This window comes from Macrosteles quadrilineatus, unplaced genomic scaffold (assembly GCF_028750875.1).
Source record: "Macrosteles quadrilineatus isolate MER2022 unplaced genomic scaffold, UCM_ALF_1.0 Scaffold_1__1_contigs__length_201487025, whole genome shotgun sequence".
NCBI classification, from domain to species: domain Eukaryota; kingdom Metazoa; phylum Arthropoda; class Insecta; order Hemiptera; family Cicadellidae; genus Macrosteles; species Macrosteles quadrilineatus.
Genome location: NW_026542594.1, coordinates 71,111,658 through 71,131,247, shown reverse-complemented (window position 1 = coordinate 71,131,247; position 19,590 = coordinate 71,111,658). Strand labels below are relative to the sequence as shown.

Genomic DNA, 19,590 nt, shown 5'->3' with positions numbered 1-19,590 from the left:
AAGTATCAAGAGCCTTAAATCCTGCTTTATGCTGCATCTCGTTTTAATCCTGAAAATAGCCTAAATATATCCTTTTGGGGAAAAATGCATGCGTTGTGAAACGCTGATCTATGTTTTCTAGGTTGAGTGGGTACCTGATGTATACCAGCTCCCTGGGTGCCTCCCAGCAGGACATGACTGGCTGACTGATCCAAGGTGAAGCAGGACACCCCGGCTGGCAGTACTGTCTCCCACACTGGCTGCTTGGGCTGGTTAAAACTGTGTCTGTACAACTGTAAACAAAATTCAGAATTTAAAATTCCTTATGTGGCCCCTGAACTGTTTAATTAGGACTATGATAAGGTACATACTATTAAATCATACTACACAGAAACAGGTACTTTTCCATCCGTATTGATAGGCTGGAAAGTTGCCCTTTGCCGTGCCTACACATGGAAAAGTAACGTAATGTACTTTTTCATTACTCTACACACAAATGTACAGTACAATTTCTAAACCTAAAATGAGCTAAGAAAATAGGTTATTCCCGCTACTGCACGGCAAAATTACATAACCTTAACTTTCTGTGCATTTGTGGTGCATGGAAAGTAACCGTTATGGGATTTTGCGGTGCTGACCGATCAGCTGTTGCATTATTTGCTGTTTTCTGTGACATAAGCACAAAAACTATCAGCGTTATGAGTTTTGGTTTTTTTTCTTGATAATAAGTTGGAAAAAAAAATATTCATGTTGTTTACAAGTTTTTCAATATCGTAATGAAAAAAATGTTCAATACTCGTCTCAAAAGTGCCATTGTGGGGCTCGATAGCTTTTTCCACGCTCAACTTCGCCTCCCATGTAAATGCAATCTCTCCCCACAATAAGTCACTTTCAAGACTAGTAATGAAAACTACTATTAACGTGCACTTCACGATTTAAGCTTTTTACCGTGCACTTAGTCAGCTGATGAAATAAACAGCTAATTGCAACAGCCTATTTTATTTTCTGAAATATAAAAGTACTAGCAAACCTGGCACACGTAATCGTGCACAATCTAGGCATAGGAGAATCATTTTTATTGATCTTTTTATTTGGCGTTTTCTGGTCTCTTGGTTTTGTTGTTAAAGATGGAGATGGTTAAAGGCCTAATTAAGTTTGCAGTTTACGTGCTGTTTTTGCAGTTTTTTTTTTTGTGAAAGTCAATAAAAGATTTGTAACGGGTCAAATGTGTAGGGGGTAAAATAACGGCTAAACCACGAAACTTAAACAGCTGAAGGTAAGGTGTTGTGCCCTAGTCGCGACGCTAAACTGACATCGCACCTAACCTCAAATTCCAAGATCGCAGACGACGTTGGTGTCAGTTTGGTTGTTTGGTTGTCCAACTGCGTCTGAGGGCGGGCTACGGGAGAAAATAAGAGCAGCTGAGCCACCTTTTGTGCGAGGCAGCTATAAAGCTTGTGGAAGCTGTCATGCGCCTGCCTTCACCGACGCTGGTCTCAGCTGACTTTGGTCCTGTTGGCCAATCGGAGAGCGAGTTAATTTTCGTCTCGAATTGGGAGGGAGGTGAACAGAGAAGAGAGAAGAATTGTCATTCGTAATCCCGGCTTTTCGTAAGTTTGTTTCGCTTTTGGGTCGTTCTCGAAAATTCGTGCAAGTTAAAGTTCGTATCGCAAGCTCTGAAAGCTTAAGTTCGTATGTATTGTTTTGTAGTGAATATTTTGATATAATTTCGTCATCGGGTAAGTTTCGTAACTAAGTTACAGATTATTGTATATTACTCGACCAGTTGTAGTGAACGGAACTTGGTCGAACTTGAAGGCTAGGCCTGACTCTCCGATCTAGTCGTACATTTTTAACCAACTAATTTGGTAAAGTATTGCAGTTGGTGGAATATATTTTCGTTAACGTTTCTTAATCCGTCTTGGGACTTTCTTTTTTAATTCTTAAAACCCTTTTTAAAGTTCCCCAAACGTCCCAAAGTTTGTTCCAGCAGACAGATTTCTGCTGGACAATTTCTGTCAAAGTTGGTTCCAAGTTAAACACGTGAGGAAGTTAAAGTTTTAGTTTTTCGTTTTCAGCTCAAGGAGCAGTTTTATTTTTTTGTGTCAGTTTTTTATCGTTTCGTGTCTCACTTGGACAACTTAAGCCAACTTGTTTAATAAATTCGGACTCTGTGGGAGTTCTTGTACTAACCTTGTTTGTTGCAGGTTGACGACTTAACTCCGTAGGTAAGCGGGGTGACTACTTAGCTTACTTGTTGACTCGTTAAGTTAGCTAGTAGAGTGTCGTTTAGGTATTTGCCCACAGAGTCAAGTCAAGTTATAATTATTAATTTCCCCACAAGCCCCAGACTAGAGTGGTGATTTCGAGTTGGGTGTTTGGGTAACCCGCAACGTTCGTCTCGAGCTCTGACAACCAGGGCTATCAAATTTAGGCTATCCGAATCACTATCGACTCCTGGGAAACTCCCCGCGACCAGACTAGGGCGAATCCTGGGATCTCGTCGTTTTCTTACCGGTGGCGTAATTTCCCACTTGTCGCCCGCCAGGAAAATTACATCACAGATTCTCTTTTCATTAACATTAAATCGATGATAGCCTAAATGATAAACCAAAGCCTCGTTCCCATCACCACCTCTGAAGCCTGGGACTTATTTGCCAGGACGATTTCCCGTGAATAATCAATCTTTCTTCTCAGGCTTTGGCCACATTCAATCCTCGTCCAGACACAATATGTGTCCAAAACCCTAAGGGCATGGCTCCCTTCCCCTAATGCCCTGCGCGATAGAGATCATTGGGATTCACTCTAAACTTTCCTCTCACCTTCATAGGGAAGTTTTCATTCTTTTCTTTCTTTGTTTTTGTCTGTTTCTTTTTTTTCAATTTAAAAGCCTGTGCGTATCCTTGGTTCTTCCTATTTCTCTATCTACTTCCCTAAACGTCTCAATTGTTTCCTTTTCTCTCATCAAGTTTTATTTTCTCATCTCCAGATCTTTCCTTATCAAGACTTCTTCCTGTTCTCTCCTATTTGAACCCAACACGGAAGGGTGCTTGCTGTATTTGGCTATCAATGACAATAGTATTACTGTATTTTTATTTCGTTTGCGTGTACCAGTTAAAGTTCGTCGGCCTCCTCCTATCGGCCATCCTGGTCGAAGTCTATAGTCTCAATTATGTCGAACTTTTTTTGTTATGTTTTGATTTTTTGCAAATAAAAACTGGTTTAACTGGTTGTGTGAGTGGATAATCTAATAAATCCTTATAGCACATGTCTCCAATTTTAGTATAACCAGCTGTTTCAAATATTATTGTCAATTTCAAAGTCAATTTCAAAGTTTGTCAATTTCAGACACGGATATCAAATAATGCCTCCCTCTGTGTCTCCCATACCCCTCTACATGCCAAGTCAGCTTTAATTGCAGGCCCGTTTGCATTTCTATTCTCTGCTATAAGGGGCTCTTTGATACAATTAATTCCCCCATGCCTGTTCCATAATGTTTCCTAAAGCATCTCTAATTTCATTGTGTCGTTTGATAATTAGGCCACCTACCGGACATGTAAGGGCATGGTCTGTGTTAAATTCTTTCCCACAGCCATCACATTTGGAACACATTTGGTTGGTAAATGGATCGGTGTCCGACCATATCTCAGTGCCAGGGAATCCCTAAATTCTTGGGGTGACATGTCTAAATTTAATTTCTTCAATGGTACACAGGATAACAAGTTGCTATGTTTTGATTTAGGGTCAGCATTTCGTAGAATTACATTTTGCCTTTGTAGTGAAAAATATTTTAACTTTTCATTTTATAATTTGTTTTCTTCAGTTTTCTTTTGTTCTCTATGGAACTTTAATGCTTTTTTAAAGCATCTTCATGCTCACTGAACTCAAAAGAGGTTTTTAATGCAAGAGATTGTAAGAGAACTTCACACCCTCTTTTTGACGTTTCATATATGTGTTTCGATTGTACTATTGGATCAGCCATCCCTATTCCTCCACTTTTTACTGTTAGATGAAGTAATTCATGCTCTTCTTTACATAGGCCTTCTTGTAATCCAAACAGATTGGGGAAAAGTGATGTTCTAATAGTGTGCTGGATTGGACTGAACATTTCTGGTTCAACTTTTAAGACGGTGACACACTATCGATCTTTTCCCCGAACAAGACCCCGAACCGAGCAGGGAGAAGGGAGAAGGGAGGTCGAAGGGAGGATGTTCGATAGTGTGTCACGGGTCCGTACACCGATCAAGACGCCGAACAAGACATCAGGCCGAGCAGGGAGACGAGCGCTCTGGAGGCGGTTTTTTGGCGAAAGATCAAAGAAAAGATCGGTCCGATGTACGGTCCGATGTACGATAGTGTGTCACGGTACATTTTTGCCCCGTACATCGTCGCGAGCGCCGCACCGAGCGGCCGCCTGCGCTAGCATTGATAGTTCCGCGCTCTCACTCGCACACACTCTCTATCTCTCTCCAAACTTCCTTTTGCCGCGCTCGGTAGAATTCGTCTGGTCTTGGTCATGTTCGGGGAAATGTTCGGAGTAAAATTTTGCTGATATTTATCTCCCTTCTCCCTTCTCCCTGCTCGGTTCGGGGTCTTGATCGGGGAAAAGATCGATAGTGTGTCACCGCCTTTACTACTCTCTGGAAAAAAGTCCATTCTGCTTGTAATGATTTTGTAGCAACAGTATGGGCTGATTGAGGGTGTTTTTCAGCAATCTCAGCAATATTTTCAACACGCTGGGTCCAAGCATTGATCTTTTCTGTTGCAAACTTTTTCTTTTCTTCCTCGCAGCCAATAAAGCCTCCTAAAAACTTGCTGCCATGAACAACTTCGATTCCCTCCATTTGTTTCATAACTTTTTGGGGAATTTCAAAATCATGGTTCCAAATTAGTTTGGTTTTTTTTGCTTGAGGGTAGTATCCATATTTTGGACCAATTTCTTTAAGTTTTTGCCACCATTGCATCACATTATTAAGGGATCCTTGACAAGATGGTCTATGAAGACCAAGTGCAAGTGCTTGAGTGTGCAAGTTGGTATATCTGCATACCAGGTCTGGAAACATCTGGCATTCTTTTTAATTCCTGAATTAGTGGAAGAGTTGCTAATCCATACAAAATCATTGATAAAGGGTCACCTTGGGTGACACCTTCTTTGCTGAACAGTCTTTTACTAGTTCCAGGGATTATCAAGTCTGCGTTGCATTGATAAGTGTTGTAAATAAATCTGGCAGCTCTAGGCCAATGTAACCTTGCTTGCCACAATGCATTTACTCTGTTAATTTTATTGAAGGCGTTATCAGCATCAACTAATATCATGCACCATTCATTTGTATTGTCAAATTTCTCATCCATAACAGTTTGCATAAAATGTATTGCACCCTCTATGCCTGATTTTAGGCCTCCACATAGTTGATTAGTACCTAAAGCATGTTTTGCATCATCACCAAATGCTACTATCATGCATTTAGCTATGATCCGTCTTAGGCATTCTCCAATTCCGATTGGTCTCACTCCGGGACATTTGTCGATGGCTATCAATCTATTTGCCATTAAGGCTCTTATTTTATGCCAAGGTATTGTTTCTCCATTCAATTTCATGGCTAAAGAGCCTATTGAAGATCTAAGAAGCGCACTTTTCTTTCCATGTCTTAACAAGAAATCCGTCCAATTTTCTGAGGAGCTTCCTCCTGGGCCACCACTTCCATGAAGTTGTCTTGCTACTTTCTCAACATGCTCTGCTGTTATTTCTGTGTTTTCTAGTTTGGGAACTTCACTCATGGTTTCAGGTAGTTTTATTAAATCTTCGTTTGGAATTATTGGGTCTGGATGTTTTTCTTTTAATAAATCATAAACTGTATTGTTGGTGTCACCGATATAATCATTAGGATTAAGGATTCCTCCTACCATATTTTGGTTTACTACTCTTGATGCATCTTTTATTTTTCCACAATGAACAAGTCTGTTGAAATAAGTTTCTGTAAACAGTTTTGTTCAATTTCATCAAGTTTTTTACACTTGTTTTTTAAAGATCTATCGCATCGGATGGCCTCATTTACTAGCTCATCATACCTCTCCTCCTTCCACTCATTAATTCTTCTATCAATTAGTCTTCTGATGTCTTTTGTTTGTTTAGTTTTATCATTTTTTCTCTCTGCAAAATAACAGCAATGAAACATATTACTCTTTCAGAGGTTTCTTTTCCAGTTGCCAGCAATAATATTTCTTCCGCTAGAAATTGTACAAATTTGTCTCCAATGGATCCATTTGGCAAATTATATTGCAATCTTTTAAGAGTAACGATCTTTTCCCAACGAGGCAACCATCTAGATGGTACTTGATCCTCAGAGGTTTGTATTGGATTTACTTCAGATCTGCATTCGGTGTGTTTGGGTGGATTAAGGGTTGTCAATGAATCATTAATGTTTTTAGAATGATCTTTGTTCAAGTGATTGAGGAATCTTGTATGACTTTTGAAAATAATCTCACATTCAGTACATTTGTTTTTATTAGTTTTTGAATCTATAACACTGTAATTGTTGTCTGTATCCATTTCCCAAGTTTTAGATTTTGGAATAAGTAGGTCAAAATGTCCAGACACAGGATTGCCAGATAATAATAAATTTATTATTTTATTGTTATCACCAGAAGAGATTTTTATTGGAGGCTTCCTCATAGCTATCGTTCTTGTCATTATTCTTGGTTCTGTAGATTGAAGGTATATATGAAAATTAAGTTGGTATACAGTAGACCCCCTCTTAACCGACCCTAATGGGACCGGACCTAGGTCGGATAATTTAAAAGGTCGGATAAAACGGGCAATCCCTAAAATCATAACATAATGAAGTGCTATTCATTTAGAATTATATAATCATTATTTTGAAGTCATGCTTGCATTATTTATAAAATAAACTACTCTTATCTCCTTTTTCATATTAATAGAAATGTCACAAATAAACACAAAACACGGTTAAGTCAAATAGGCCTACTTTCAGTGAATATATTATAATACTAGGCAAGAGTCAATAAAATTCCTATTTTAATAACTTTACTACTGTAGTGTATTAATTAATGCTTTCCAAATACATCGTAATACTGTACAGAACCTTTTGTCGTCATTAAAGATACAAGCGACAATTTTGTTACAAGACAGGACGTTTATTTATGGCCACTCACTGGAGGTTCGAGGCACAAAAACTATCTTGACCTTGGAGTTGTTAACACCCCTTCCTTGCCCTCCCTACAAGTTGCATTGTTTGTTTACTCCAGCGATAAGATAATCAGTTCTCAAAATCGTAACACACTTTATGATGTTATACATTTGCCGAACAGATAACATATCTGATCAGATGTGCTCGAGCTACTAACGATGATGACAAACTGACAATAGGCTATGCTATATTTTTTGTGATCAACACAAAATAACTTATTGTTAGTCATATCCTGTGGAGATAAGCGTATGGTTCAGTTCTCATCGCCCAGCGTGGGAGCGGAAATGCCGAGATTCCTAGAAAGCGGCGGTTAAACCGAGCTGCTCTCAAAGCAAGGTCGGTTAAAACAAACTGTATTATTTTACGATCAAAGGCGGATAATCCGATTATCGGTTAATACGAGGTCGGTTAAGAGGGGGTCTACTGTATTTGGGATAGAGCAAGGCATTCAAGGGATGTGCCGTATGTTCCATCATTCCTCATTAGTTGAATATATTTATCTTTCTCTGAAGCTTTGCTTTCATCAACTACAAATGTTTTTACTTCTTCCCAATGTTTATTTAAATACTGAACTGCTTGAGTTTGTAATTTAGAATGGCTATTTTGATTGTTAAATAAGTGTTGACTTACAGTACGAAATAAGCAGTTTCCATCCTTCTCTGTTCTTATAACTGAAAAATATTCTGCTGTCCCCATTCTGTTCTTGATTGAGGTTAAGGCCAAGGGTATTGATCCTCTTCTGTTATTTTTTACTTTTAATGATAAAGTTGATCACTTGGATGAAATTTAGAATGCATTATTTTGTTAAAGATTTGATAAAAACTATTATAAATAACACTAATTTAAGTATTTTAGTAAAAATTAAGTGGAAGGAATATTTTTGCTTGTGTTTATAAAATTTGAGTCAGCTGTATAGAACCATGTAAAGAATTTTACATTCATTTTAATTTTTTTTTAAACCTTCATAAGTAGTATTAAACTGGCAGCGTTCCGCCCCGCCAAGTCCCCCAGCAGCAGTATACAGCTGCTGCAGTGTATATATACATGACGTGACAAAGTGGCTTTTTTACTCGTCTATAGCTCTGAAGAAACAAAAGCTAATAAAATAACTGTTCATCTTCTGGATAGGGGCACTCATTCTAAAAAAAAAAAAATAATAATAATTTAAAAAACGGTTGTGTTTGAGCCAAGAAAAACTAGTTTGAAAATTCACAAATTTTCCGTGTTCTCCTTCTCCTTCTCCTTGAATGTTGACGGACCTACAGCCCAAACCACTGGCTCAATTTTAATGATTTTTATGTTGTTTGAAAGCCCTTAACATGTAGATGTGCCTTTTGAGGGTGTCAAGTCGGTGCGACCCATAAACCCTTGGCAAGCCCTCAAAGTACGATTTTGGCCCATTTAAATAACATGGGATTAAAATCAAAACAAAAGAAGGACCAGCTGCGATTAGATCTCAATTAATTTAAATGTTAGAGAAATTCATAGGAACAGCTGATAATTATTTTAAAACTTTTATAAAGTATTTTTTTCAGGTATACCGAATGATTTGAACTACTTACTATATAAAATTACTTAGAGCAGTGATATTCCCCGATACTTTCCATTGAAAATGCAGTGTACCGATGGTACACTGGTACAGCAGCTCGTCATTTTTAACAGTTTAATACTACTTATCAAAACATATGAAACATAGGAACTTGAAACGTAGTACTAGTACTAAGGTAGATTAATTTAATGCAGTTGCAAAGTGTGTGTTTAGTGTAAAATAAACAATATTCTTGACAAAATCTGAAATAGAAAAAACTGTCCTGTTGACTACACGTTTAACACGCGTTTTCAAAAACTTCAAACGTAGCAATTTGAAACTGAGTTTAAGCCCAGTAATTTTGGTACGTGTGTCAAAACGTTTTCGGTGAAAACTACAACTTGCCAGCACTGTCATTACACATTCACAGGACAAGAGGAGACAGACAATATAATCTGAATCCCCGTAGTGGCTGGTAAGGTAACACTAGAAAATCTGTTAAGCCTTACGATAAACGACCACTGGGAGCCCTTGTTAGATTATGAGTGCAGTAATGCTGACAACGAGGATCAAGCCTGGGCAAGGTACTAAGTCAAACTGCTGTGTTGTCTTACAGTTTTTAATCTTTAACAACGACTTACAAAAGATTACCACAACAAACATAGTAGGAGTCCCAAGTGCTCAAGTGACTATAGGTACAAAAACATACAGACCTACAGCAGCAATTTTCCATCACAGAGATTCAATATCACGAGGCCATTACACTTGCACCATGAAGACAGCTTCAGGTTGGACAACAGCCAATGATGAACACATAGCAAAGCACAGATGGCCCATTGGTTCAAAGAATTTGTACATGCTGTTATTAACAGAACAGTAGAAGCAGCAGTAATCAATTGTAGTTAAATTCCATCAGCTCAGTTTGTTTTGACAGTATTACTTTGTTACAAATAAAATTTATTTTAATTTTTTTTTCAGAGAAAATAGGATGTTATTTAAACTGTTAATTTTCTACAAAAATAAATAAAATCCAACAAAAATCCACTAAGTGGTAACACTTTCCCCACCAAGTCAGCAATCCAAAAAAGATAATAAATCATTGTTTTTTTCCGCCAAGAAAAACAGTGTAATATATGGCTTGTTAAATACTTCAAAACATTAGTGACATGTTTGCAATGGCAAAAGTTTACAGTTTAATTTATTTACTGTAGTAAAATTACATCATTTTGTTGGTTTCTACTTTTATTTTTTAAATCACCAAGTTTGGCAACTTGGCGGTAGACTTTTGCTGGACCACTTTAAAAAATACCATAAAACTAGTTTCATCGAGCAAGTATCTCTCCCATTAGTACATTGCTAGGTGAGAGCTTATTTTACAAAATTTGACCTTATTTGTGCCACATTTCATAAAATCATAATAGTGATGGTTTTATATTTACTGATTACTTCAAAATTATTATACTTAGTTAGTTGGACTAATTAATTAGAGAAGTTGATTTATGAAATCATCCTCAAACGTAACTTTAATGAAAAAACCAAGCAAAAGTCTGCCGCCAAGTTGCCAAACTAGGTGATTTTAACCCTAGCAGTGGCCAATGTTAGAAGTGGGGAATGGCCAACCCATTTTGGCGATTTTGCAGACCTTTTTTTAAAAATCTGTCAAAATTACAAATATGGACTCAACCTATCAATGTTTGTATTCATTTTATTCAGAAAAAGCAGGAGAATCTGAATGTATAAATAAAAATTGAATCTGAGTTGGTAACTTTTTTGCAAAATAAAAAACTCATAAAAAATTTAAAAATTCTGATTGCAATTTCAAAAGTAAAGTCTTGTTATTATTACAGTATAATTTTTAGACCAAAACCATTATATACATTTTGTAGTAAATTCAATTCCCTACATAGAAATGTATAACACATGGGGGAAATATTTTTTTTACAAATGTTATATAAGAAAATGAAGAAAATTCAAATTTTGTCACATAAGACGAGTAATTAGTAACTAGGAGATAACTCATGTAAGGTAATTAGTGATAATAATATAGTACACATATTCTTGTAGGTTATAATCTAAGGAATACAAATATGTCACATTGTAGGCAGTAAAAAATTTTTGCTGCCCGTAAAAAATAAATTACCCGTTGATGATACAAAAAAACTAAAAATTTACCGTTTATGTAAAAAGAAATTCAGATATTAGACTTTCCAGTTTATATTCATGCATAAAGATTACTGTTAGGCCTAAAACACATAAACATTACTAACAAAAAACACTACATAACTACAAAATCTGAAATTAGAATGATTCCCAAGATATTCACCGAACAATATTTACTTTCAAAACGTAAGTCAGCTGATCCGCACAAAACAAACAGAGTAACTTGGTCAGATGGCAATTTTCTTTTGTTGCTGACAGAACACAGAAATTACAGTGAGCAGGGCTGCCATTTCTCAACACTAAATTATTCTACGTTTCCTACGCTACAAAAGAATATTATATTTGAATAGTTATAAATATTCCATTATATATATATGGAAATAACATTACTAAATAGTTATAACATTACTAACCTAATGTTTGTATAGTATTAATAATAATTATGATAATTTATTATGCTATGTGTTGTATATATTTCATCATTGCCTTATTCTACCTTCTATACGTTCAAGGTCATATTGCATTATATTTGGCGTGATTAATATTGATACACTTAGTAATTACAAAAACTTTTAAATTTATTATATATATATATATGTATAAATATATTTCATACCGCAAGGGAATCTTTCAGCACGACATATCTCGAGTTTGACAAGTCCTACGATGATGGTAGATGTCTCAAATTAAAGGTATCGATACCCTTACGGTGGGTGAAATAGTGAAGACTCGTGTACAGAGCCTCGATTTGTACTGTGGTTTAATTAATTTTAGTCTTAACTATTTTAAACTGTGGTCTAATTATCTCTACTAATCTTACTTATTTCCTATTATCAATGACAAAATAAAATAACCTCATAGTTACATAGTTTATTTAACCAGCTGTTAGTTAAAACAAATTATATTGCTCTAAAACAAATCAAAGATTACAAAGATTGCTTTAAAAAATAATTTGAACATCCTAGTATTTTACTATGTATATTTAATTAATCTGTCATCCTCTTACAGAAGAATTGAATGTATCAATGATTAGCATTACACATAGTATAAATAAGTCAACCCTAAGTATGTCTTTACATTTTAATCCAAATGCTGAATTTGTGACACAAAAGCTGAATGTTTACAGCTGTAATGTTAAGCAAATTATTTTATGCCAAAAGCTAGTTTAGAATCTTCTGCTTCGGCTGCTAGACTTTTTAAAAATTAAAACTTAATTTCTAAATAACTGGGACCTTAAACTAAAATTATGGCTTCGACATTCCCTAGTTCTCAAAATTATATTTCTTTCAACACAAAAATCATGAAAATCCGTCTAGTGGTTGATTCAGAATCGTGAAATAAAAATACACTGTTTCGTTTTGTGACGGTCCCAAAAATTCCCAGACCCATTACATATCAGTTGGGGAGGTTTTTGTTACACCCTCAGGAAACCCTGTCTTTACCGTCACGGAAGCTTTGCTTTATTTCAAATATAAAAAGAGGGTATGTAATATTGGACTGTTAACCTCCCAGCTTTTTGCGTCAACCAGTTGCCTCACCATGGAATATTCCGTCAGCGTGGCTCAGCGCTGGGTCAGGCCAACGTTCTCGGAAAGTGTAACGCGCATGGCTGGAATTTGCTGATACAGCTCAGCAAGTCGCTCGATGAAATCAGTTAATGCGCAGCTATAGTTTGCCTAATGCCCTGATGAATCGTTAGGCAGCAGCACCGCCCAGGACTTGCACACTCTTTTAATTCGTGCCTGCGTATGTCTGCCCAACGAAACCCGTTGGCAACTTCCAGCTGCACTTGAGCCGGGAAGGGGAGAGGGAAGGAGAGCCTCCCCTGGTGTGAAATTCATTTTGACTGTTGCTCGCGCCTGTGTACGCCTGCCTGACAGAACCTGTTAGCCACTACCAGCTGCGTTTGAGCTGTAGAGGGGGTTGGAGCTAAGAGCCTCCCTGGTCATGGCCATGACGTTTGTGAGTGAAAATTTAAAAACGTACGTTTTCAGGAAAAGCACTTTGCAAATTTTGTTCCCATTTCTTCAAAACTTTTATATTTTTTTTTATTTTATTAACATTTGAAGTTTCATAAAATGTCCATGGTAACGCAATATCTTTGGTAGTTTTCTTTTTAAAGAGCATCTTTAGTAGAAAAACACAAAATCCTGTCACGACCATAACGGACGTTTAAATGAATATTAAAAATAGTTAATATTATTTTTATAACTATGTTTTGCTATAAACTAATTTACTTTTATGACCATTATACAATAAAAAGGTCACTGAACTTTTGGTATATTTGGTCTTTCTAGAAAAAAATATAAAAAACTCAAAAAATAGAAAAAAGCCAATAAAATCTATTTAAGTTTGTATAACTCCGAAAAAACTTACCTGAGACCCGAAAAATCGTTATGTTTGTATAGAGGTGTGCTTCTTTTGTGTATAAAACATTGAAATATCACGATATTTTAATTTTTGAAATTTTTATGATAGAAATCATAAACGTGATGGTCAGGGACAAGCGGTACGGTCGTGAATTGTCTGGAATAATCTAAATCTTTTTAAACAATCCTTCAATTATACTGTTAGTTATAATAAAACTATGTGTTTCAATTTAACTAAACTGTTCAATTTACAATTATATTAAAGTTATTGTCACGACCAAACACACTATAAATCCATAAGGCTGGATTGGTCGTGAAAAAACCCGCGATGGTCGTGAAACTTTGGTCGTGAAATTATGTGTTATTTGGCTCTGTTCTGGCGGTAGCCCTGCACCTCATGTTCGAGGATACAAAGTGGACTTCTAGTTTAATCTAGCAATTGAAATATCTTATAAACAAAAATTAACACCATGTCTACTTCATCGAATGACTACGTACGGTCATGGACACACCAAAATTACAAAAAACACAATCTTTCCTTTACTAATCTTGTAATTCCTCCTTTCAACTCGAAACGACCGGCACTATAATCCTGACGTACACCCCGAACTAGTCTATAAAACCAACTGATTCCATCGACGCCAGGCTTGCCACTGTCGTGCTCCAAAGTTGAAAATTTTTCCCAAATGGTCGTGACGCTAAATCGAGGGACAGACTTATTTTGTCATGGTAGTCAGTCTGCAATGACAATAAAATTATAATATGCTCCTTTTTTGTAAGTTTAATAACCATTGATGACATAAAAATATGGCTTTATATATTTCGGCATGAATAATTAGTCTAAAAACAGCATGAAAGTTGGAAAATGTACCCTAGGGACACGTCATGGTCGTGAATTTTGAGACTTTAAAAATACGAAAAAAATACCTAGAACCTATTTAAAACCAAAAAAATGTGTGTAACATGTTGCCCCCGTCCCAAAAAATATTAAAACACATAATAATAAACTACAAATCCAGTATCTACGAAGTAAAAGGCCAGGGACATGAAAACGTACGTTTTTAAATTTTCACTCTTGTATTTGTGATGTAATGTTTAAAGGACGTCCTTGAGAAGTAGCCAAAATAATTACCAGCTTGGCACTCTGAGCGTAAAGGGGTATTCTTTTGAGAATGCCTTCCAGCTCCTCAGATTCCATCATTTGCAACTAAAGAATGTTGAAAAGTTGAAACTGGGTGGCCTCTCCATCTCGATTATTCTAATAGCTGTTTTTCTCGTTTACAGGTGGAGACGCAGAGCAGCCCTGTGGCTGCGAGCCGCTGTTGCGAGAACTACACAAGATCAGGAAGAGGCACCGGCAGTAAGGGAGATGGAACCGGAGCGCTCCAGTGTAGAGGTCAGGCCTTCCGCGGAGGATAGACAGGGCATGCCCAGCCTGCAACTTGTTGCTGAACTAAACCGCCCCCGATTGCAGTCACATTGGGTGGCGTAAGTTGACTAGTGCAGTGCGCGCAATTAGTAAGTGGCAGGACACTTTTAAATGGAGCTTCAGACATTAATAGATTCTTCTTTTTCCATTATTATATAATTAGTATTCTTTCTGTGTAACTATTTCATAAGTATTTTATTAATATACTGTTAAAAAGGACTATCGGTTTCACAAGTAGGCGTCGTAGGACAATGCACACTCGTGTATGATGTTTGGTAGTAGCCGATGCCTATAGTGCTATTATAAATTAATTGATTTTATATTTTTATTCACATCATTAGGCACTGGTGTGTCCTTATTGCCTTATTGGTTAGTTGATTGGGTTGGCTGTGCTTGTTAAAGTTTGATCCGAAATTTTGCTTTACAGCTATTTTTAGGGGAAATTTAAATTCTAAATGAAGAAAATGTACTCCTCAGTGAGTGTGTATGGCCCAAGAGTCAAGGCAACACGGGAAGGTAAGCAGCTGCAGTCCTACTAACTTCCTAATTACCCTTATCCTTCCCTACCATCTAATAATGCTGGACCGTACCCTTGGCCTTGGACTATGATATTTTCTTATCCGATAAAAATTATAATCAAATTTATTTCAATTCAAATAACAAAGGTAACTCTATTTTGGAATTTGTCAAGCTAATGGGCCTTGTTTGGAGGTAGGCCAGCACCTTCAACCTCGGTAGCCAGACCCATGACACAATAAATTGTCATTTAACGGATTTTGCTATTTATTTATTATTATTTATTTATTTATTAGGTTTATGTATTTCATTATTTGTTTAGGTAAGTGTTATTTATTTAGATAGGTATATTTGGTTGGCTTTTTGTTTTAGCCATGGGAAACTTAGTTGAAATTAAAGTAAAAGTTGAGTTTAGGAGTTATCAGTTTCCATGTTTAATTAGTTCATGATTGCTCCTGAATTTGTTTGCATAGGTATCCTTTTTTTATTTATTTTTATTTTTTTTATCTAATATGTTCATTAGATTCCAATATGTTGGGAATCCTTGAAAGTTAACAGAGGGATAATGTTATAATAGTTTTTTTTTCATTGTTGTTGACACTTAGTAGTGCCATGTTCTGCTCTACAGTGCTTGCTTCGTTTCGGCATTTGGTACATTATATTCAGTATTAACGAAACTAAATTAAGTTGAAAATTGTAAACGCCCCTTATATTCGGCTGAGAAATATTTGCTGCAAACCGTATTCGCTTTACATTCAAATTTATCAACCAACTTGTAATACACCCCATGATATTACCGGGGGAGAATTTATAGATTAGGCTGTGACTGCCTAAATTCACTGTTACCTTTATATTTCTAAGGACTACTAACCAGCATGGCAGGAGCGCTTGCTCTGAATCATTACTGAAGATAAGTGGGTCTGTGTATTCTCTCATCCGAGGGAAGCAAGCATTATCCGAGATGAACATAACTATTATTGTTTGTTTAAGTTATTGATTTATTACTGTATTAATGCAGTAGCAATGATCGTTAAATTTTTTCCTTGATGAAGATAGCTTTGAATCTGTTTTGTTTGATTTTTATTCTTGAAATTTAAAATTAATGTATCGTTACTAAAATGTTATATTACTGTTAGTGTTAGGTCCAGTATGAAGGATTTTATTTTATTGTAGCTTGTTGTGGTTTATTGTTTTTTTGTTCTTTTGATTCGACTTGCTGTTTAAATTGAATAACTTTATATATAGTGTAAGGGTTGTAGGTTGAATGTTAGTGTTTTTGGAATCCAGAGTTATGGATGTAATTGGTTAAATTTATAGCATTAACAGGGAAAGGCGATGATGCTAAAGAGTTCAATTATATGATTTTCTTTCTGTGGGTCTTTTGTTTGGGAAATTTAAATTCATTAAGTTACATTCTACGAGGCGTTTAAATTGGCTTTGGTGGTGGCGTTGGGCTTCGCTGACCGGATTTCTGTGGCTGAGAACCATAGTATGGAGATTGAGAGTCCTCAGGTGCAAGGCTCGCTCACTGCTTCCTGCTGTACCTCTTGCTGGAGTCAGCAAGGTCTGAGGAGGAGGGGGATGTGACGGTCCCAAAAATTCTCAGACCCATTACATATCAGTTGGGGAGGTTTTTGTTACACCCTCAGGAAACCCTGTCTTTACCGTCACGGAAGCTTTGCTTTATTTCAAATATAAAAAGAGGGTATGTAATATTGGACTGTTAACCTCCCAGCTTTTTGCGTCAACCAGTTGCCTCACCATGGAATATTCCGTCAGCGTGGCTCAGGCCAACGTTCTCGGAAAGTGTAACGCGCATGGCTGGAATTTGCTGATACAGCTCAGCAAGTCGCTCGATGAAATCAGTTAATGCGCAGCTATAGTTTGCCTAATGCCCTGATGAATCGTTAGGCAGCAGCACCGCCCAGGGCTTGCACTGACGTCACGCGGCATAGCCGCAACGTGATTGGCTGGTTCCCCTCCACGCCCAACTCTGGGCTATGGGCAGAGCGCACTCAGTTGAGTTAGTCAAAATTCTAAATTCAATTCAATCGGTCATGTAAGTTGCGTCGCCTTTCCCCATAGCCTCCTCGGGAGGCTATGTTCCCCAATAACTTATTTGTGTTGTAAACTAAGTTTATAAGATTATACAGCAAGTCGGAAGCTACCTAAATTATCTGTTTTATCATAAGTAAATAAATTATTTATTCGTAGTGCATTTTCGTTGTTTCATTCGGCCACCTGTCACAGTTTTAATATTATAGATTATTAAATGGCGACCATACGAAGTAGGTATTTTAAGCCAAGTATGAATGGAGATGAGTGTAGGATGAGTGGCGCGATCTTGTAGTCTTGTTTTATATTTTATTATATTTATTATATATTATTCTGGTTAGTCTACTTCTAGAGCTGACTGTACCCGTTGGATCGAACGAACAGTGGAGCGAAAGAACAGGCAAGTCATTTGTAAAATTACTTTTTGGAGTGAACGATCGTGGAGTGAATGAAAAAACATTCACGCATTCTCGCATCAAAAACACATAAAAAAACATTAAACATTTAGAGTAGGCCTACTATTAAATTAACCGGCTGTGGTACGGATATTTCTTTTCTCTTTCTTTCATCGAAAGTGCACTAACAAAGTCAACAGATTCACCTTATTGTCTGTGCCGAGGGAGTAGCAGTGGTTTTGGTCAGGAGTGAGTTGTAGCTGAGTAACAGCCCCCTGGTGGCCACTCCAGGAGTCCACCACGTCGCCGTGCCGCAGGTCCAGTGTCCGCACTGTTCCGTCACTACAGCCACACACCAACAGCTGGCCATTGTGGTTGTACGCACAGCAAGCAGCATACAACGTGGCCAATCCTGGACCTAGACTCAGACTTCTCTGCACAAAAAGTTATTACAACTGTAGTGTTTGAAATTTGAATAGTTTTGGGAACAAAAAGGTATGGTGTGTGTTAAGAAAATACTAGAATTAAAATGATTATTGGTAGTGTGAAGTTGGAGTGCACAATTTTAAAGCCCAAAATCCATGGCACAGCATTTTAAAGTTTTGGTACAGAATTAGTACACAAATTTGTTATGAATATTAAATTTATACTATTTTATATATGTGCACTTTGTCTTCACATCTCTTCAAAAAGGTTGCGAGAGAAAATGGAAATTTTATGTTTTGTGGTTAAAAATGAGAATACCCAATTTTTACCCCATAAAACTCCGTTCCTATGGTTCGATCATGCTGGTTCGCAAAATAGTGTGAATTAACATAAGTTAACTCGTTTGTACCAAATTTAATCAAAATTGGATCATTTTTGCTCGAGTTATTGTGCTAACATACACAAAACTCATGCAGGGCGAGGGAGACCACCCATAGATATACTTTTACGGGAGTACGTTTTTACCTAGAAACGCGAAATAAAATTATTCCCCATAAATCACATACGAAGAATCCATTTAAAATACTTAGAACATGATCCAAGCGCAGGGTGTTCCAGAAATGAAGGTCTTGGGTTCGAATCTCGAAATTTCCTTATGTCAACCTATATCCCTTTGTACATTATTAGAAAGGTCTTGCTTAGAGCATAATTTTGTTGAAAACAGAACTCAACTATCTCAATTCGTTTCAAAACGGCTGCCACTTTTGTAAATTTTTCACGTATTGAAAATTTTCCCATATAAAGTGCATGTTAATTCCATTATCAAACAATACAGTTTTTTATATTTTTTTTTAGCTTTAGGCTTTAGAAAGTAAAATGTTTTTTACATGTGAAAATTTAGTTTTTGGTTTATTACTCAAATAGGCCTACCAAAAGAAATAGACATTAGGTGTAAATTGGAAAGTTGTTCATCTTAACAAGACGCTTAAAATGATATGCTAAATGTGACACATCATTGTAAAGCTGTGTTTACCAAGATTACGAATTTTCAATCAGAACGAGAAATGTTGAGCGGTTTCGAAATACAGGGTATTACATGAAAAATTCACAAAAAAGGGCCTCCATTTTCAAACTAATTGAGATAACTGAGTTATGTTTTCACCAAAATGTTGCTCTAAGCAAGCATTTCTAAAAATATATAATAGGATATAGGTTGACATATGGAAATTTTGAGATTCGAACCCATGACCTTCATTTCTGGAACACCCTGTGCTGGATGATGTTCTAAGTATTTTAAATGGATTCTTTGTATGTGATTTAGGCGGGAATAATTTTATTTCATGTTTATAGGTGAAAACGTACTTCCGTAAAAGTATGTGCACTGGTCTGCCTCACACTGTATAAGAATTTGAATGGATAGTGTTTTTGGCCTCTGGGGACATCAAAACAAAAAAGTCATTCGATCCTAGGTCCAGGAGGTCTTACCATGAGACCCTACGTTAATAGCTTGAGGTAACTTTCCTAT

The 19,590-nt window shown here is 36.6% G+C and overlaps 1 protein-coding gene across 3 annotated transcripts in view; it reads right to left on the bottom strand.

Moving 5' to 3' along the window:
- LOC128983559 (WD repeat-containing protein 91) overlaps positions 1 to 19,590 on the bottom strand; it is a 203,035-nt gene that overhangs the window by 32,357 nt on the left and 151,088 nt on the right. For all 3 annotated transcript variants that reach the window (XM_054402876.1, XM_054402877.1, XM_054402875.1), the window contains exons 13-14: positions 17,846 to 18,073; positions 135 to 272 (exon numbers count right to left, since the gene is read on the bottom strand). In XM_054402876.1, the coding sequence (XP_054258851.1) occupies positions 135 to 272; positions 17,846 to 18,073 (366 nt within the window). The remainder of the gene's footprint in view (positions 1 to 134; positions 273 to 17,845; positions 18,074 to 19,590) is intronic.